The sequence below is a fragment of the Abramis brama genome, assembly GCF_963993115.1.
Source record: "Abramis brama genome assembly, chromosome: 23".
In the NCBI taxonomy this organism is placed as follows: domain Eukaryota; kingdom Metazoa; phylum Chordata; class Actinopteri; order Cypriniformes; family Leuciscidae; genus Abramis; species Abramis brama.
Window position 1 is genome coordinate 6248420 of NC_139985.1, and position 21234 is coordinate 6269653.

General features: G+C 37.5%; 2 protein-coding genes across 2 annotated transcripts; both read left to right on the forward strand.

Annotated features, from left to right (window-relative positions):
• Window positions 1–2873: 2873 nt before the first annotated feature.
• Window positions 2874–6721, forward strand: bhlhe40 (basic helix-loop-helix family, member e40). The gene is made up of 5 exons (XM_084100551.1): window positions 2874–3370; window positions 3470–3533; window positions 3725–3832; window positions 4239–4362; window positions 4550–6721. The coding sequence occupies exons 1-5, from the start codon at window positions 3297–3299 to the stop codon at window positions 5386–5388; spliced, it is 1209 nt and encodes a 402-aa protein (XP_083956677.1). The 5' UTR covers window positions 2874–3296; the 3' UTR covers window positions 5389–6721.
• Window positions 6722–9294: 2573 nt separating this feature from the next.
• Window positions 9295–18489, forward strand: arl8bb (ADP-ribosylation factor-like 8Bb). Its single transcript, XM_084101067.1, has 7 exons — window positions 9295–9526; window positions 10899–10979; window positions 11148–11221; window positions 11915–12008; window positions 12513–12580; window positions 14138–14208; window positions 15172–18489. Exons 1-7 carry the CDS (start codon window positions 9404–9406, stop codon window positions 15219–15221), a joined length of 561 nt encoding a protein of 186 aa, XP_083957193.1. The 5' UTR covers window positions 9295–9403; the 3' UTR covers window positions 15222–18489.
• Window positions 18490–21234: the final 2745 nt, after the last annotated feature.

Below are 21234 nucleotides of genomic sequence, written 5' to 3' on the forward strand. Positions count from 1 at the left end.
ATAAAAGTCTGTCAAATGCATAAATGTAAATACCCTCATAGGGGTATATTTGATCAAATTATCACAAAATGCATATATTTTTATTTTGGATCTGGGCACCTGCCCTTAACTGTGACATTTACAGGGCAAATTGACCCGTTAATGTCACAATCATAATAGAAATTTAGGTTACACTTTATATTGAGGTGACATTGTTACACTGTAATATTACAGAGAAATATTAATTAACTACATGAACTTACTGTAGATTTACAGTTAGGGTTTGTTACTTGTAATTATGCATAATTTACTGTTATCACTATGTAGTAACATGTAACTAAGTCACCTTAAAATAAGGTGTTACCAAAATTTCATGCACACATTCCACAACAACTTAAATAGTCAAACAATTTAAAGATTTATTTTTTTGACAAGTCAAAAATGTGATGCTGAGTAACACTAATGTATTAATCTTCTATGTCAAACTATGATGTTTAAATAGTTATAATATTGTTTCTTTTTTAAGTGCTTGTATGTAATGGATGCTAATGTAAAGTGTTAGAGAAATGCATTAACCTCCGTTGACGTCTATACAGCATTCCATCTCAAATCAAATAACGGTCCTAATTGTAACATATTTGTGGTCAAATAAGGGGACTTTCCTTAAACAAAGGACACAACCCACAAGAAAGACACATAACATGAAACTGATTGGCATTGGGACAGCAGGCTGTTTAAGACTAAACCAACCAAACAGTTCAGTTATCACATGATCTATTAAAATTCTTGTTCCACTTGTTATGTAATAAAAGCGATTAATATAAGGTCCGACTTTGAAAGCTTAACCACTTAAAACACTGTCACATGAGCACTAAAGTGTTGCCAGGTTTCAAGGACACATCCCAAATCTGTTTTTGTCATTCCATTTCATGTGCGACCAAAATAGGCAATGCATTTATGAATTCACTGAAGGAAGAGTCTCATGCACTGCTTCTGTCCTCTGCCTGTGAAGAAGGGTGATGATGATGTGTCATCCTGTTGCTGCAATTCACCACATAAAAAGCAACAAACTCCCCCATTTTACACCAGTTCTATTAGGATTTGAATTATTATCTGGATTTTATGAACAGACCTCAAAATCTCTATAGCTACCAGTAGTTCTAAAACCTAAAGATTAGCTATTGGATCAGGCTATGTTTCGCAAGAAACTGATACCATTTCAGTTTTTGTACTTCAAAATGTCACTCTTAATGCAATGTGTTACTTGCAGTTGTGAAATTTACAAGCAATTATTTTAATATACAGAAATGAGAGGGTCACTTTTCTTGAATAATACTACATTCGTTCATTTTAAATAATATAATTAATCAATTCTTATAGCCTAAATCAAATAATCCATGCATTAACATTACATTGATCTATTTTAGTGAGAGAAAACAACATAGCAGCATGTAATGTGTGTAGTATGAACTCAGTAATCTAAATGCTACCTAATTATTTACTGTATTTTACGAGAACTTCCACGCCTCATTTATTGTACCACCATTTCAAAGACTTTTAGACCAAATATTGCCATATTCATGAGAGACATTCTGCGCGTTATTTACAATTAAAACAGCGCGTGAGAGCATCGTTCTCATCAGAGCGCGCGCGCCTGGCTGGGATGAGCTCGAGCTGCCCTGCACTAAAATAAACGGGTGACGTCAGTCCCAGGGATTGAATCGTTTCTCCGCCTCCGCCCTTTCCCTGCGCCGCCATGAGGAGTTCAACGTGACCGCCGCCGAGTACAACCGGCCACAACAAACCGAGCCGCAGCACGAGAGAGACATGAGCGGCTGCACGTGGAGCGCCAAATGGTCCCGGTGCGAAAAAACGGCGCGTTAGTTCCCGCGCATCTGTTACTATTGTGTAACCATGACAACTGAGCCGTGCTCGCTCATGTGCCAGCATCATCATGCCAGGGGGATTCTGATAATGAATGCTAGCGTTATATTGATGGAGCAACAGGTGCTCTGTACATTATTCATATGACATCCGTTTCTCTCTAGAAGCTTCTGCTGCACGCTCACGTTCAGGCCCATATGCGTGTGTGAAACAGAATATGTGCTGCTTCTTTGTAAAGCAATATAATCCTTTATGCAAACACAGCGCTCGAGAGGGATTTGTAAATAACACGCATATAGCATATATATATATATATATATATATATATATATATGTATATATATATGCTATATGCGTGTTATTTTGTGTTTGCATAAAGGATTATATTGCTTTACAAAGAAGCAGCACATATTCAGCACATATTCACATATTCATATATATATATATATATATATATATGGTTGCCCTTCATGTAATGTGTTATTTATAGTATAGCCTACAAATTATATACATATGCACTTTCTTTTAAATTTTTTATATATAAAATGTGTTTTATATTTTTTTAAAGAAAATGTTTTAAACATTAAAGAATATATATGTATATTATATATTATATATATATGTATGTATGTATATTAGCTATATATGTGTGTGTGTGTGTGTGTGTATATATATATACATATTTTATATTTATTATATAAACACCATCTTTTAGTAGACCAATTAATTTTAAATTATTTTTAAATTATTTGACAGCACTAATATACATGAAATACATAGGATATATATATATATATATATATATATATATATATATATATATATATATATATAAATGTTCTAAATGTAATTACATTGGTAAATAAGTCGAATTGTGAAAAACACGCGCCTTTTTTAAGGCTTGATAAAACACTCTAGCCCACTTTATATAATCTTTGTATAGTATATCATGCTTTGAAGTCAATCCAGGATAAGGCGCTCATAAAAACACGTCCCTGACACGAGCTGTTATTGTGCACGGAGAGAGAGAGAGCGCGCGCAGCAGCATGGTGGGACACGGGACACGGGAGGGCGGACGGTCTGCTGTAAATGGGTTGAGCTCTGAAAGCGCCGTCACACACGTGAGGCTCATGTGACTGGAGCTCGAGACGTGTCTGCAGTCACAGGGTTTATTTAACACGTACTTCAAACCCACCCACATACACTCATTTAACCAGCAGCGAAGCCGACAAACGCCTCCTGCATCTCCACCTAACAACAACAGCAGTTTTGCGTCCTACTTTTGAGGGACCATATCTGGAACGAAACTATTCGAGGGAAATACTTGTGGACTTTGACGAGAGAGTAAAGGATCTGGTTTTTGTTTTGATATATACACATATATTTTTAATCAACCCTATTCTTACACCACTAAGACATATTGATAGGCTGAAATGGAGAGGATTACCAGTGCTCAGCCTCCACCATGTATGGCCAAACACGGGATGGATATCTCTGACATGGAAAGGTAAGTCAGTCTTCCAGACGCTGCTTATTCGTGCTTCTGAACGCTTTCTTGAGAGATTGATCTTTTATTGACTGTATTTTATTTTGTCTTATTTTATAGAATGGACTTTCCGATGTTTATGTGTAAACCCCGGCGGGGAATGAAGCGCAGTGAGGACAGTAAGGTACGAAACGCGCAATTACGCGCGGTTACGCACAAATATATTTGCGCGCACTTCTACTTGCCAACTTTGTATAAATGTATTTTAGTGTTCTTAACGAGATTTAAACTGCACAATTTTTTCTTTTATTTGAGTTTTTTTCAATTATTTTTACGCATGGAAATTAATAGAAAATTTTAACTCCTGACCCCTAGGATACGTACAAATTGCCTCATCGATTGATCGAGAAGAAAAGGAGGGACCGAATAAACGAATGCATCGCGCAGTTGAAGGATTTGCTGCCCGAACACCTTAAACTCACTGTAAGTAATATGGGAGTGGATGGGTTCACCTCACTATGTTGTAGTGTAAAGCGCCACCTGCTTGTTGATCATGAATAAATCATGTTTGTCCTGCTTTTGGATTAGTCACCCTCCTATAATGTTCTTGATGTACATTTTTAATATATACAACTTGTAAACATCACATGTTAACTTTTGGCACAACATATCATGAATCTGGCGTTAGTTCATTATTCATACGTCAACAAGGCGTGTTAGATTGTCTTTTGGAGTATTTGAATATTACTTGCACGCACATGTGCATGCACTGGTGAGCGGAGAGGAGTGTCTTCATTCCTGCTCGACGCAGGTTTGTCCTCTCTGAACCGCTGCGGAGAGGGTTACATAAGAAAGATCAACATGCTTATCTGGGTTTTTCCTGTTTTAGACTCTGGGACACTTGGAGAAGGCTGTTGTGTTGGAGCTAACGCTCAAGCATGTGAAAGCTCTTAACAACCTGCTGGAGCAACAGCAACAGAAGATCATTTCCTTGCAAAACGGAATGCAAATCGGTGAGTTTAAGATAATGCAATGTGTGACCGTGTCGCAGGAAGCAGCCCTGCTGAACTTTTCACCCCCCCTAACCCCCCCCCTAAGAAATTGAGAAATTGAGACAGGCTTGTGCAATGCAGCAAATGATCTAGACTGTTGTGAAGGAACGCATTGGCATGCTTCCTAACCCTTATGGTTTCATTGCAGGTGAACAGAGCAATGGGCACTCAGAAACCAGTGAGGAGATGTTCCGTTCCGGGTTCCACTTGTGCGCCAAGGAGGTTCTTCAGTTCCTCGCCAACCAGGAAACCATGCGCGACCTGACGCCCACTCACATAATCGACCACCTTCAAAAAGTGGCGTCTGAGTTCATTCAGAGCCCGCCGAGCCCTCGTCTGGACGAGCCCGCTCCCAAACCCCAAGAAAGTCGGGAGAAACCGGCAGGCCTGCAGCCCAAAGCAGCGGAGGGCCACGCTAAAAACTGCGTGCCCGTCATTCAAAGGACTTATCCCCACTGCAGCGAGCAGAGCGGGAGTGATACGGATACCGACAGTGGCTACGGAGGCGAGCTCGAGAAGCGTGACCCGAAGGCCCAGCTGTCGGCCTACTATGGCAAAGACACAGGAGATCTCAAGTATGGCGGCAGCATTAAAGAGGAGATGGATGAGCCACAGGCCAAGCGGCAGAGGTCCGACTCTTCGGAAGACGAGTCTCTGTCAGGGCACGAAATAGTGGGCGGCCACAGCCCCTACATGAGCTTTTCTCCACACCAACCCATGTGCATGCCCTTCTACCTCTTCCCATCTGGTGCGGCCGCAGCATACCTGCCCATGCTGGACAAGTGTTGGTACCCGGGTGGCATGCCTGTGTTGTACCCAGGCCTCAGCGCCTCCCCAGCGGGCATGTCTCCAGAAAAACTCCCTTCATCCTTGGCCATGTCCTCAAGAGTGGGCTCCCCCGCCAGCCCTCCGACCTCCATGGACTCTCCTGCACTCCTGCAGGCCCTGAAACAAGTTCCCCCGTTAAACCTGGAAACCAAAGACTGAGGACTCGCTCTGGGGTCCGCCAAGAGCCCGCTCTCTGAATGTTTTGGTCTCGAGAGTGGACTTCCCTGCTGAATAAGCTCCCGAAGAGGATTCTGTTGAAGAGGGCGCAAAGACAAAAGTTCAAAGCGCCCTCAAGCACGGCAACCAGCTGTTCTGATTCCTCTCAGAAGTACGACGGCCTCCCTCCAACCGCAGAGACACACACACACACACACACACACACACACACACACACATACACACTTGCACACTCTTATCAGCTCCCTCAACAGCCAGCAGACACACACCCAGACATGGAACGGTCCACGTGGACGCAGACGGGTAAAGGAGGTCCCGTGCAAAGCACTGTGAGACACTGTGAAGAAGGTCAAAGCAAGGACAGTGAGCACTGTCCTTCCAGAAACAGGACCTGGGGCGGGCGAACGGCTGCACTCTGCACTTATGCCGAATGTTTAAGTCGAAAACAATAACCCAGAATGTGACGTGCAGACGGTCCCCCAACCATAAAGACTTTGCCCTTTGCACAAGCACCTTTTCATTTGTTGAATGTAAACAAAAAGTCATTTTTTTAATAAAACATCACCCCTGTAGATGCTGCTTTTTTTGGACATTTCTCTGTGCCGTGGACGCCTGATCAGGAAGCTCCACTCTCTTCTGCTTCTGTGACTGCTTTAACCGATAAGAACCGTCCTTTTAGACTAGAATGCTACCAAATAAATGTCTTTGCTTTGGTTGAGAGGAGCACAGGCGCGTGCACGTTTCCCATCTTCTTGCATAAACGAGGACGCCATCGACTCCCGAGACGTGATGCTCGTGTAAATACGGGAGTGATGTAACCATGGCTCCGCTGTAGCTTTTGAGTTTGTCATCCATTCGTGCACGTAGGTGAAGTTGTTGTGAGGTAACTGCGTCCTGTAATTATTTTGTTTATGCTACTTGTACATCTGTATTTTTGATACGTGACCCACACATTTATGTTGGCGAGTTTTGACAGCCGAGTGCTGTACGCCATGAGATTGTGTACAGCTTTTTTTGGACCTGTGTTCATTTCTGGTCAAATTAGGACAGATCTTTGTTCATGCTGTTGCCTTTACCTGTTTAAAGCAGTAAACATGATGGCGGATATCTACATTTTTAATCTTGGATTCTACATAGAAGCAAAAGAAAGTGAATGTAATGTTTAAAACAATATATTAGTTTTGTATAGGAAGAGGTACTTACTTTTTATTTTGGGACCTAAGAAAAGGTTGTTTGATGTATATATTTTGTCTAAAGTATTGTTGACATACAGTAAAGAAAAAGTATTAATAAAGTTTTTTTTTTCCTGTGGAAACCATGTGTCTGAGTCTGTGTTGGAGAGCTTGAACATGTTTAGCTGGGAAAACAACCTCGCTGTTTTTCCCATCATCACAGTTCGTCTTTATATAACACTTACATAACCCATAAACTTGCTCTGTCTATGCAAATCCTTTAGACACACAATATGATAAGACTGAGTCAGGTTACAAATATTCCAGCCTCACAGCTCCTAACTAAAGTCCATGAATTTGTTGATAACATAAACTGTCACTTTTCTACTAGATTAGAAGACTATAACCCAAACAAAATTAGCAAAGAACATAATCGTTTATTATTATTATTTGTCTTTGCAAGCGATTTACATACTTAGACGAACCACGTCCTTTCCTAATGCTCGTTATCTGCTGAAATAGGCTAAGTCTTCCCGCGTGTCTGGCTGTGTGCTCGAGCTCGATCCAGTGCAGTTTCCCTGCTCCAGGCTCCTCCGCCCGCTGGGATGTGAACAGGCAGCGGAGTGATACTCACACCGGGCCTCACATGTAGAGCCACACATGCCACACACCCAGCACAGTCATGGCAGGACAACAACACAATGTAGGATCGTGGGACAACAATACTAGTATTATATGTTGTCTGTAAATGAGTCATATTTTCTGTAAGTGATATAATTAGTTAATATAATGAATCAATAAGTTTACGTTTTTAGAGGTATAAAGTATTGTTATATTATCTTTAGTCAATTTGGTTGGGGTGGGATGGGAAGATGCTCCCTTAAGAACAATGTGGATTTACCTTTAAATTGTAAGATATTTAGATATATAAGTTTAGCATGGATGATGATGCATCAGCCAATGTGTTATTATAGGAAATAAATAGATACATTTGCTAATGTTGTTCAAATATAGCACAAAATGTCAAATATTAAAATATTATTATTAATATTTATATATATATTTTTTTTTTTAAAAGTGTCAATGTAAAAGAGCAAATAAACTATTGTATTTAAAATGTTATTTTGACAATTGAGTTGATAATTGAATTGCGAAGACAGACAAAACAGAATACCAGTAAAAGAGATTTATCTGAAAATTATTCTATGACTTATATACAGGCATATTAATATTTATTTAGGCCTATTTAAATGCCCTTATTTTGATTGAAGATCTGTCATAATAGCAACACTATGAATGCAAATTTAACGATTTCACCCTACTAACCTATAGGTTTTAATGAAAGTGAAGATGTTTTAATTAATGAAAATACTGAAAATTAGCCCCATTAATTACAATAATTATTAAATGCCACTTTGGGTCTTCTGTGTCATCTTACCCCAAGGGTCATTATTGATCTTTTTTACTTTAAAATAAAAACTTTTACTTTTACTCCACACATCCAAAAATTTGTGTGTCCACAAATCCCTCATTAACAAATAAACACAAAAAAACTTTGATATTTTATACAATGTCATATATCACTATTTTCCAGATACACAAAATTAGATCAATTAACCTCAAAACTGTTTCAACTGACTACATCTCACAAATGTTGATATTCAGATGAAATGACAAAATGAAAAATTGGGTAGACATTCATCAAAAGTGCTGAGATGAGATTTTGTGTCATATGGTCAGGAGAAAAAAAGCAAGGTGAGGGATTCAAAAGTAGGCTAAACAAAAAAGCAAACAATGTGATTCGTTTCTAAAACAAACAAACAAACAAACAAACATGACTAATAAACAAATCATAGTGTTACAAAATAACATTAACGCAATAGATAACCGTGTAACAGTGGAAATGTTTTCAGTAAACAATGTTTATTTACATTTACAATTTACAAGTATGAGGTCCTGTTACGACGTGAAAGAAGGTCTCATCCCCCTATTATAAAGCTTTTAGCGCCATCGCGTGGAATATCGATGAACTGCAACAAACCTCTTTTTACTTAAATTTTACATGTTTTTACTGTATTTATTCACAATGTTTACGGTCCTCACGTGGGAGAAGACTTTAGCGTCTCAATACATACTCGATTTGTTTAACTCTTGTATATATAGCTACTTATTTTACTTGTATGTTTGACTGTATTACGTGTTAATTTATATCTTGTTTTAATTCATTATTTTTTAAAAGTTTAATTATGTTTCTAAATACAATAATGCATTTGCATGAAACTAAATCAAAAAAAAAAAAAAAAAAAAAGGTTTTACATTTAACGCAATGCATTTAATTAATATATGTATGTATGTATTTATTTGTTTGATAAATAAATAAATAAATAAATAAATAACATTTTTGTTTATTTAGATTATTTAGGTTACAATCCAAAACAAAGATTACGTTCTTTTTAATAAATACATTTTGTAAATAAATTAACATTGTTTTTTTCAGTTTTTTTTTCTGCCAACAAAGAAATCCAAAGTTTTCCAAAAGTTTATTTGTTTGTTTTCTTGCTTTCTACTTTTATGCAAACACTTCAAAGTGTCCCTAATATTTATTTAAATACCTTCAACACAACAGTGACTCGAGTTTTCGCGGACTTTTATTCTGAAAGATTTCCGGTTTTGTTGTGTCGATAGCGACGCGTTTATTGTGCGTCAGTAGTTGTCACATGACCACCTCAGCAGCTTCCTCTTTCTCCTGATTCCCTCCAGCAGGAACGGAATCTGCCCTGCCTCATCCTCACCATCAGAGCTCAGAGTCATCCAGCAGCGCAGAGATGATGGCTCTCATCCACCGGATCATGGACTGGTTCAGGTCGCTCTTCTGGAAGGAGGAGATGGAGCTGACGCTGGTGGGACTGCAGTACTCTGGGAAAACCACTTTTGTCAACGTTATCGCTGTAAGTCCAGCTTAATTCCTCAAAGTTTGAACTCTGATGCCTGACTGAGCTGTTTATGTTATTGTTGTCATGTCATAGCCTGACGGGGCGGAGAACAGATGCTTTAAAACCTTTTTATACGAGTAATGTGCTATTAGGAATATGGGTGTGCTTTTTCTTTCACGGATTGCTTGACGTTTTAGATTGTAACGATACATGAAATCTGAATTACAAACATGTTCTAGTTTCTCCAGGTTTGAAGCTTGTTTTCAGTGTTATGACCTTAAGGGTGGATGAGATTCCAATGGTGTGCTTTAGTTTAAATCGTCTGTAACCAAATTCATTAGTAATGTAATGTATAATTATAATGTAATGTAATAATACATAGTAATAATTTAACATACCTACCAGAAAGTGAGACATGTAAATTAGGAATCATGGCTTTGCCTCCATGTTGACGTCGGTGCCCAATGTCTTTTTGATTTCCTTCATAGATAATTATGTTATCAATCACTGCTGAAAACAATCCTCCCTTTCTGGAAGCTCCTACCGTCTAAAGTTACCCTGTTGTAAGTTTGTGACACTAATAATGTCACAATGATGTTTTATTTGAGTGCAAGTGGAGCATTGCATCTTATTTAAACAGATACACCTTTCCGAAGCTTCTGCAATGCAGCACAATGAGTTTACAAAAGCCAGGGTTTCTAAGGTCACTTCACTTTCGCAACTCTACATGATGCTCTGAATTCAAAGAGGAAAAGAGAAACATCTCTTCCGTTTTCAACATCTTGCACTCGCAGGTGTCATTCTAGTTTCAGAGAATGATTTATGGGTTATTAATTTAACCCATTTTTTTTTTTTCGTTCTGTATTTGTACCTTGCTTAACAATTCTGTCAATATTTCTTCACTCATAAATGCGAACCAATTAAGTTTCAATTTGCATAATTGCACCATAATTTTGTAATATGACCTTCAAGTTAGCTAAGCTTTTCGATTTCTATATTTAATATCTCGCTCCATGAATAGTTATGATCATATTTTTAAAGGAAAGATCTTGCTTTTCCCTTTTCACCCAAAATAGATCCGTTTGTGAGACATGAAATCTCTTGAGACTTATTTTAAAATAATGAATCCAATCATTTTTGCTCTTTTGCACAATTTACTAAATCATGTGACATGACACTCTCTGGCCTGTGATACCAAAAATTCCCATTACGGTTCCTAAAAATACCTGAGTTGCTGAATTGTAATGTTGACTTCCTCTTGTGCGTGTTGTTATTTTGTGAAATGTCAGGCTTTTAGACTGTCATTTTGTAAACCTTTGCATCCCTTCACATGTAGATTTGTTTTATCCATTTAATTGTAATGATCTACATGTTTCTTTTCCATTAGTCAGGTCAGTTCAATGAAGACATGATTCCTACAGTCGGCTTCAACATGAGGAAAGTCACCAAAGGCAATGTAACCATAAAGGTTAGTCTCATCTGCGCTAATTATCAAGGGTGGTTTTGTTGAATCCAGTTTTACACTCTTTCATACACATTATATTCAAATATATAGTCACATCACGTTACATCACCAATGCCTGCTATCATGTCCACATGTCCAACCCTGTAGCAAAAATGTGTTGTTGTCATGTAGATTTGGGATATAGGCGGGCAGCCGCGGTTCAGGAGCATGTGGGAGCGATACTGTCGGGGCGTCAACGCCATAGTGTGAGTATAATCTGCTGTTTGTTCCCTCAGACACTTTTAAAATGGTTTATTCCACTACCCTCTGCGATACTTGGTTCTGATTGGTCAGTGGCATTGAGCAGTTTCTAGTATCACTAAATTGTATCTAGGATAGCTAGATGAGAGAGAACTTAAAATTAGGCATATTATATTGTAACTAAACATTTTTTGCTGGGCAGTCCATAGAAAATGGTTACTAAAATTGCAGATTATTAATAAATATACACTACTGTGCTACCATTTTTAATGTTTTACTCACCAAGATTGTATTTATTTGATCAAAAAATACAGTAAAAACAGTCATATTGTGAAATAATATTACAAAATGTTTTCTGTTTTGATATATTGGAAATTAGTTAGTTGGCTAATATTGGTACATTTACAGTCTTCAGTGTCACATGATCCTTCAGAAAGCATTCTAATTGGCTGATTTGCTGCTCAAGAAACATTTCATGTCCATTAAGTTATTTATTTGTTGAGTAGCTGTGTAATAAGTGGGATAATGTACAGTCAACCGGTCATTATCGCAAAATAAATTGGGACTGCTGTGCTTTGTCAAGATTTATTGAGCAATAATGACTGGCTAACTGTATATTATCCCTTATATAAAGCGTTAGTGTTTACATTACTGTATTATTATCAAGGCTCCTTAAAGGCTCCTGTTGGTGTTTTCAGGTACATGGTGGATGCTGCAGATCGTGAAAAGGTGGAAGCCTCCAGAAACGAGCTACACAACTTGTTAGACAAACCACAACTGCAAGGCATTCCTGTAAGAGGAATTCTGTTTTATAATTTTATTTCCCCGGTGGTGTTAATGGAAGACTGTCTGTGTTATTAATGCTTCCTGCTGTTTTATGACTGCTGGATTTACCAAAACGGCAGGAGCTCAAGCTTAGCCATCGCACCACACCTTGTCCAGATCTTTCCATTGCTGCTGTGTGGTATTGAAGGATCATGACTAAGCATCTGTACCGTCAGCTCCTGTGGTCCGAGATGTCCTCACTGGTCTTATCTACGGCAGAGAAATCAGCACAGAGGAAACAGTTCGCTCATTGATTATCTGTCTGTAGGGAGTGATGGGACGGCTACTATTTGCTAAAGCCACACATTTAAAAAGATAGCTTTAGCACAATCTGATGCTAGGACCAACACCCAAATACATAAATCTTTAAGCACTGAAAGCAAAACTGCCAATGTGAAACATGCAGTTTAAATCTAAAGACCTTTTAAGAGGTGCGTTGTGGGTGATTTATTGTTACTTTATCCTTCACAGGTACTTGTCCTTGGCAACAAAAGAGACATCTCTATTGCGCTAGACGAGAAACAACTCATCGAAAAGTTGTAAGATCTTTTTTTTTGTTGCATTATTACTTTCTTCACGCTATTCCTTGACTAATAAGTTTGGGGTCATGAGAGTGAGAGATTCATTTAGTGTTTCCTGCTTTATACAGACCCATATATTGCGCAACATCGTTTACTGGAAGTAAAAACTCCATTCATTTTCTCCATAGGGAAATTGATTTTGAACAATAATATAAGCCTTTAAAGACAGACCTACTGTGAGTGACGAGGTTGTTAATTGATGGTATTTGCTTTTACTAAAGTCGTCAGCCCACTTTATTTCAGCTTATTTAACAGTGGAATTCCTGGTGGAAAAACTACATTACCCATGATGCTGTACAGGAAATTACACCAATCAGAAAGTCGAAAAAAGCAACCTAAATAGCTCTTCAGCTTTGCCCACTCCCATTAAGCACTGCGAATGATGCAATCGAGTCGATCTCTCTATGCTCTCAAAATACTTAAATGTTTGTATTTGTATGCATATTTTGCATTGTTTTTAATTCAATTATGCTGTTCATTGGATTGTGGTTCTTTCCTAGCCTGGAAATCCAGACCTAAATCTAAAAGATTAATGGTCTGGCGTCGACTAATGAAAATCGGCCAGCTCGAGGGGCGGCACTAAGCGTGCATTTGAAAATCTCGCTGCACGCAATTGGATAACACTACGACCAATCACAACAATAAACCCCATACGCTTAGCTACCAGCGGAGCTAACTGGTAGATTAGACTCTTGCCGTATCCGGTCGGCAAAACAGCAAAAACGTCCTTCTTGCAAAGTAACGATTCGAGCACCGTCTTCTGTTCCTGTTTTAGATAAAAAGCCAAGTCTAACTCGTTCATTGTAGCGGCCAAAGCCGTTTCAAACAACTGGTGTTCATCCATAGCCATCTTGCAATGTTTACTAATGACTTCGACGCCACAGCGCTGTCGTCATCTGTTTAGCTCGCCTCTGGCCCGCCTATATCAGATAACCCGATGTGATTGGTGCAGCTCGAATAAAAGGGCATATTTAATGAGCATCTTTACTCGACACCAGAGTAACTCGCTGAGCAAATTCAACTTGTGCTCTCGCGAGAACTCTGGATTACCAGGGTAGTTCTTTCCCTCACTAAAGCCATTAAGTACACATTCTTGTACCCTTGTCTTTTTGTCCGATTTTCAAAAACCTTTTTGCTTCAAATCAATATTTGTAGTGTTGGGATTCACCTTGTAGCTGATTGGCTTCGTTCGTGACTCTGTAACAAAGACTAAGGAACCAACACCACTGAAAAAGGGGGTGGGCACTGTTGCACAATCCTGTCATATGATCTCTGGATGCTTTTGATTTTAATAGAATTTTTTACATTAATAACACTGCGTCGCCTTCCTCTTTTTAGACTTCTTTTTTTGTTTTTTTTAAGTCCTAAATGGCATTTTTGTAGTCCTGCTAGCACTAAACATCCACATTGGAAGTTTTTTTGTGGGGGTTTTTTTCTGGGATTTTGTGACATTTACACAGTCGGGTCATGTGAGGCTACTCTCAAATATGGCAAATGATGTTTCCTTTTCTGCAGGAACCTGTCTGCGATTCAAGACAGAGAGATCTGCTGCTACTCCATTTCATGCAAAGAGAAAGACAATATAGGTGAGAGTTACTGCATTTTATACACCTGCAAATGTAAAACTGTGACGACAATTTTCTTTTTAGATTTTGTCCAAAGGTTCAATAAACTTCCATTAAAAATTAGATTTTTCTGACTATTATTTCATACTGTATGTGCGGCTTTACTAGGTTAATTTGGAATAACCAAATTCCTTGAAAAAGTGGGGGTGAGAAAGGCACAAAGAACATTATGTGTGTTCAGAACTGGAAAAAAAGAAGAAAGGTTTTGTGGAGTTCAACTGTATTTACAATACTGAATCAAATGACTCATAAACCACCTTACTGTGACTCATTCACATTTCAGCGATTAAGGGCTGTTTTGTTCCTTTTAGTTAGATATTTTTGTTGTTGCGCAGTACAGTTGTGGTGGTGGTGATTACATCATCATTTCCGCTAATCTGAAAAGCCATCCATTTGCATTCATTATACCACATTAGTCACTGTTTTTATTGGCTTTACGAATACCTAATTGGCAAAGAAAAGACCATGTGTTTTCCTGTGAAGCAGCAGTTCCCAAAATATGACACACACACAAAACTACTCTGAGCAAGAAAATATTAGTAATACTGAAGGTACGTCCCAATTTGAGTACTTATGCATTATCCTATGCTGTTTTGTAGCACAAATAGTGAGTAGTGTTCAAATACTCGGATGATGTTAATAAACTTAATAAATAACTTAATAAACCGGAAAAAGACAGTGGGGGGAGGGGCTATCAGACTCAGATGTCGAATGACCAAATAACCTAATCAAATTCATACTCTGCATGGTTGAGAGCATAGTGCATAAGTATGTATAAGTGTATAGTGTGTCATTTGAGACAACTTATATAAAACATTTTTTGTAAGATATTTACGAATACTTTAGTTTGGGAGAGGATGTGAAGTGCATCAGAAGATATTACATAATTGTTCATCTCTTCCTCTCTCCACGTTCTTCCCGCAGATATCACATTGCAGTGGTTGATCCAGCATTCAAAATCTCGGAGAAGTTGAGATCAATCCCCGTCCTACCCATAACCCCAGCTCCCAGCTCAGCCCAGCTCCTCTTCTGTCTGTCCAGTAGCTGCCCGTCTCATTCATTCTCTATTACACAGACTGTCAGTAACACGTCCTCCTCCGTGGGCCTCAGACTCCACTCAACTCATGATCTGCTACCATTCAGGCTGTTTTGTTGGCTGAATGGATTTTACTTTACTTTGACCTAAACTTCTTTTGACCATTGGCAAAGCGATATAGCTTAGATCCGCTTCGGAATCTGCACCCTTTCCCTGTGAAATAAGTTTAGAGAGCTATGTGTATTATTTTGTATAGGTTATAGCGCTAAAGCATTTTACTCCCCCAAGTGAAGTCAAAGGGTGGTTCGAATGGACATTTTAGAAGCTAGTAGCTTCAGTGCATTTTAAATGTACACTACCATTCAAAAGTTTGGGGTCAGTAAGATTTTTTTTAAAGGAATTAATCATTTTATTCAGCAAGGACACTTTAAATTAATCAAATTTAAGTTGCTGAAGATTTGTTTCAAATTAATGATGTTCTTTTGAACTTTCTATTCATCAAAAAGTCACAGTTTCCACAAAAATATTAAGCAGCACAACTATTTTCAACATTCGTAGTACTAAGAAATGTTTCTTGAGCAGTAAATCAGCATATTAGAATGATTTCTGAAGGATCATGTGACACTGAAGACTGGAGTAATGATGCTGAAAATTCAGCTTTGCATCACAGGAATAAATTACATTTTAAAATACTGTAAAATAAAAAGCAAAATTGTAATATTATTTCACAATATTACTGTTTTTATTGTACTTTTGATCAAATCATAATCAAAATCATATAAATGCAGCCTTGTTGAGCATAACCGACCTTTTCTTCCAGACCCCACATTTTATAATGGTAGTGTACCTTCAGTTGATGTTTTTCCTTAAATCCATGTGCAACTATTATTATGGGAAATAATCATCTTTTATATTTGCATTTCAGCAATTCAAGGAGTTATTCTAGCTGATTGTCACATAATTAATATTCAAGTTTTATAATGTCTCTCCTCACATTTCACAGATCGTGTCTATGGCTCTGTCTAAATCTTTTCCTATTTGAGACTCGTTACAATAACAAAACCCAGCTCATTAATATTCATGACCTACAGCTCATGGACAAGCTTCACATACAGTAGCCTTGAGTGAGAAACATCTCGGATAAAGTGTGGACTGTGTATCGCTGATGGTCATCTTTGCATTTACATTAATTAGAGAGCATTAAGTTAAGTGCCTTCTGCAAATACTCACATTTATTACTGCCCAGAATGGATATAGTGTTATATAACCACAAACAGCTAGTCTAAACTCCATGTAGGTGCCATTATTAACAATAATTATTGTATTAATAATTTAATTACTCATATTCATTAAATGGCCATCTTCATTGTCTATGCATATATACATGTTAGGACCCCAATCATTATCATTATCTGATTGCTACAGTAAATACCCATTACTGGTTAACATGCAAAACTAAAATGTTAGTTTTGTTGTTGGTCTTTTATTTTTTGTTTTATCAAGCCCCTAAAGGTTGCGAATTCTTCCTGTCTTCTAAATATTAGTTTTATAGCAGCTAAAACAACATTGCCGTTGTCTTCTGCTATAAAATTGTATTATTTATGACTTAATAGTGACTCCCTGACTATTAGCTGCGTGATTCAGTGGAGTAATTTTCCACCAACACGTTGCTTGAAGACTTTCTGCTGTAGCTTTCAGACTGTTCTTGCGTCTCTAATCTACCTCAGAGGTGTCATGAACGTTCAGAGAGCTGTGAATCAAAGCTGGTTTTCACAGAATAAAAATAAATAAGGTAATTGCAACCTTTTATCTCACAATTCAGACTTTTTTTCGTGCAATTGCGAGTTTATATCCTGCAATGCTGACTTTTTTTAAATTATTTTTATAAATTGTGAGATATATACGCGCAGTTGCAGGTTATAAAGTCTGAATTGCAAGATATAAACTGAAAAATGTTTCAATCACTTTTTTTTATTGTTTTATTCTGTGGTAGAAACAAGTTTCTACATATGTATGCGTTGTTTTATCTTGTGTTGACACTCAGATTATATCTTTAAGACATTTGTTTTTTAATAATTGATGAATCTGCCCCAAAAATCTAGGATTTAACTGAGAACAAAGCTTTAGTTGTGCTGCCATAAAAATGCCTGATAGGTGCATGGATTGCTGACCCTTTAGCATTAAATACAAATATTGCTCATCCAAATACTAGTTGGTGAATACACTTATTAAAAAAACACATATGTGTCTTTGCCCAAATAAGCTGTAATGATTTTTGGAGATTGTTCTCAGAGGAATAATTCAAATGAAGTGTTATTTTCTCATGTGTTTTGGGGGCTTTTACAGAATAGGCAGGACTGAGTCAGAATGGACATTTATGATCTTATAATATAATTTATATGATTGTTCAAGATTGAATGATGTTGAATCTGTTTATAAAGGGCTTTAATATGCTACATGCTTTTTTTTTTCTTTTCTGTTTTTTTTTCTCTTTTCAAATCAGCTGTCTCACATGAGTGCCCAGAAATGAGACATTTTGTTTTTAATCACTTTTTAATTCCTGAAGTAAAATATTAATGATTGCTGAGTCATTCCTGCAGTCTTGTGATGGAAATGAACGGAGGTCAGGCTTTCACCGTTCACATCTCTCTCTTCCTCTGTGCATTCATTCATTCATTCAGACATGATACGGTTCTGCTCACTCAAAGCAGCAGATCTGTGGGCAAAGCTTGTTTCCTCGTGTGATTATCTCTGTGCAGCCTTTAAACACTATACAGGATAGTGTCTTCTCTTCTTTGTGTGTGACTATCCACACATAAAAATCAATGGATCTGTTGCTGACTTTGTATATAAGCAAATGTAAAACTTATTTGTTTTGCAGTGTGCTCTTATTTGTGTCTCCTGCATTATTTAGTTTTGTGATTGCTCAATAAATAGTTTTTAGGATGTCTGTAAGCCTGTGCATTTTGTCACTTTGTACTGTTGCATTTGTCGAGAAAGTTGAGAATGATTTGTTTGGCTTTTGATGTTCTAAAGTGATGTAATCAGCAGTTATTCTGTTTACAGACAAAATGTAATCATGCAAACTCATTTGCATCCACTTTTCCCTCACATTTTTACAACACTTGTGAAGTCATTAAAGCTTAAATAACACAAATGGAAGTATGGTCATTCAGTAAATGCTAAACAAAAATATTGCGTTTGAATTTATGTGTCTTCATGAAACGGAAGTTGTGATAGTCTCTTCCTCCCTAGTGTAACATAGCTGAGTGAAACGGCTTCTTGAACAAGAAAAAATGTAGGGCGGGACTTGATTTTGTCCGTTGGGAATTGATTGGATGGTTGTGGTTGCTATGGTTGCTGTTGCCGTGATGTAATGTGAGTGACAGGTTGCCCCGCCCCAGCACAAGTAAACCGGTCATCAGAGAAGAGATGTCGCTGCAAGAAGAAGGGGAAGTTAAAGATTAAAGATTATTAGGGCACATGAATAAAACACTGTAATAATCCATAAATATTAAGAATTGTCCATTTTGATTTCATGGTGACTTAAAAGGTTGCCATTCTTTGTCTAGAACTTCATGTATTTTTTCCTGTGATGCTGTTTAAACACTATTGAAAGAGCTCATGTTGAGCAATGTTTGCCTGCTTTAAGTAAAAAATAAAATAAAAAATCATACATAGTTACAATTTACATATCAAATTAATTTTAAAGATATACAAGTGTTTTAAAGATCATAAGAATAACAAATAACAGACTTAATTATATTAAGATTGAAAATAACGAATCGATCATTACTATTTATTATTATTATTAACTTGAACAGACTATAATTATTATTATTATTTTTTAAATGTAATGTTTCCAGAACTTAATTCTCTGGTCGTCAATGTGTTCTTGCAGTGCGTAAAGAGGCCGCATGGTGGCAACAGAGGGCCATATGGAGCGAGTGTGTGAGGTCGTTTCTAACCAGGTGCGTGTCAGCTTTAAAATCCTGTTCTTATCTTAAAAGCATGGCATAGTGAAGTATCTAAACAAATTACTGTTAATTTATCGAAATATATATTAGCTAGATAACTGTTGTGATCCTTGTAGTATATTTACAGCACCTTTTGTGTGTGTGTGTAAAGACTCCATACATTACAACCGGCCATTCTGTTAAGTTCACTGAGAAACACTGAACACTTAGATAAAACACAGTAGATAAAAACACTTTTAAAGCCTCTTAAGCTTTTTATTTGACTATTGTTGATCTGTTTAGGTAGCCTTTACTGTACACAGTGACCTGGAATAAAAGGTTGTATATGTTCCATGATCAAATACATTGAAGTCCACTGCACTGGGTGACTGTTAAAGTCACCATGAAATCAAAATGGACAATTCTTGTTTTTTTTATGAACTATTGCAGTGTTTGTTATAAATGATTTATCCGTGCACAATAACTTAATCAAAATAACTTCCCTTCCTCTTGCAGCAACATCTTTTCTCTGACAACATGTTTAATAACGCGAGGGCGGGACAACCTGTCACTCACATGAGATCCACCAATAGAAAACCACAACCATCCAATCAATTCCCAATAGAGAGCCTAAGTCCCTCCCCTTCCGGTGGACCACCATGGGACCTTATTTCGGAAAAATATTGCATGGTAGTCAATGGCGATAGACAACAAATATTTTGATCTCGTTTGAATTGTGCCCTGAATTACACACGTGATGTTTGTCAATTTAAAAGATACATTTTAAAGGTCAAGAAAGTCGTAGTTTGATGTAAAACTGTTGAGGTATAAGACTGAAAATACGTAATTACAAAGACTGCAAACCCAAAAGGCGCACATGTGACGTCATACCTTTTCTCTCAATGAATGAAGCTAACTTTACTGAAGCTAATGTCTGTCATTGTTTCTATAGTCTTACGTTATAATCGTAACGTTACGCCGTCATGCCTGAGTGTTTTGTACCAGACTGCACACATACGATATTGGTGACGTAGGCTACATAGTGCGAGACGAGAGATGTAATTCATTGAGCGATTTTCACATAAAACTAAATGTTACTCTTCTGTTTTATGACAAACTGCGACTTTATTGACTTTCATAATTATCTTTTAAATTGACAAACATCATATGTGTAATTCAGGGCACAGTTCAGACGGAATAAAAAGATAGTCTCTTACCATTGACTATCATACATATTTTTTCCGAAATAAGGTCCCATGAGCCGGAAGCGGAGGGGAGGGACTTAGGCTCTCTATAGACAAGATATACGTCACAATAGGGAAGAAAAGACTATCTCAACTCCCGACTTTAAAAACGAAATGTCGCAGTGGAAATCATGTGTTCGGTATCTGTGAACAATTAGATTAGAGAGAGATTAGATTAGATTATAGAGTCCTTCTTCTTTAATTTGATTGGCCTTCTCTATCATTTTGACATTGATGAGCGCTGTTAGGAAGTTGCGACAGTCTTTTCTTCCCTATTGTTGACATGTATATCCATGTGAAACAGCTTCTCGAACGAGAAAAAATTCAGGGCGGGACTTGATTTTGTCTATCAGGAATTGATTGACTCGTTGGATCTTTGTCATTTGATATGGTTGTGATCTCAGATCTCGGTTCTGAATTCACCAAGTGTACTGGGCACAAGAATAAGAGTGAATGTGTTCATGTGTCACATTGACGTCTGTGGCTCAAATCTAAACTACAGCTGGTCTTATTTAAAACGTCTCTCTGTATCATGCCAGACTTTAGTGTAGCAATATAAAACAACAGGCTTTCACATGAGCCCTGCCAAATCAATTTCTGCCTTTCATTCAACACAATAAAATATTTAAAGGAACATTTGAATTTCGTGCATCAGGACTAATAAATCAAGAAGGTGTTTTGAGAGGTTGTTTTCGGTCCGGAGGCATTAGCGTGTTTCTTAAGTACCTGACCTCAGTGCTGCGGTTTCCCG

Bases quoted from the DNA above. Each gene is read 5' to 3' on its own strand.
- bhlhe40 (XM_084100551.1), top strand. From the start codon at position 3,297: ATGGAGAGGATTACCAGTGCTCAGCCTCCACCATGTATGGCCAAACAC. The intron at 3,833-4,238 runs GTAAGTAATATG...TTCCTGTTTTAG, and splicing joins CCGAACACCTTAAACTCACT to ACTCTGGGACACTTGGAGAA. The intron at 4,363-4,549 runs GTGAGTTTAAGA...GTTTCATTGCAG, and splicing joins GCAAAACGGAATGCAAATCG to GTGAACAGAGCAATGGGCAC.
- arl8bb (XM_084101067.1), top strand. From the start codon at position 9,404: ATGATGGCTCTCATCCACCGGATCATGGACTGGTTCAGGTCGCTCTTC. The intron at 9,527-10,898 runs GTAAGTCCAGCT...CTTTTCCATTAG, and splicing joins CTTTTGTCAACGTTATCGCT to TCAGGTCAGTTCAATGAAGA. The intron at 10,980-11,147 runs GTTAGTCTCATC...GTTGTCATGTAG, and splicing joins AAGGCAATGTAACCATAAAG to ATTTGGGATATAGGCGGGCA.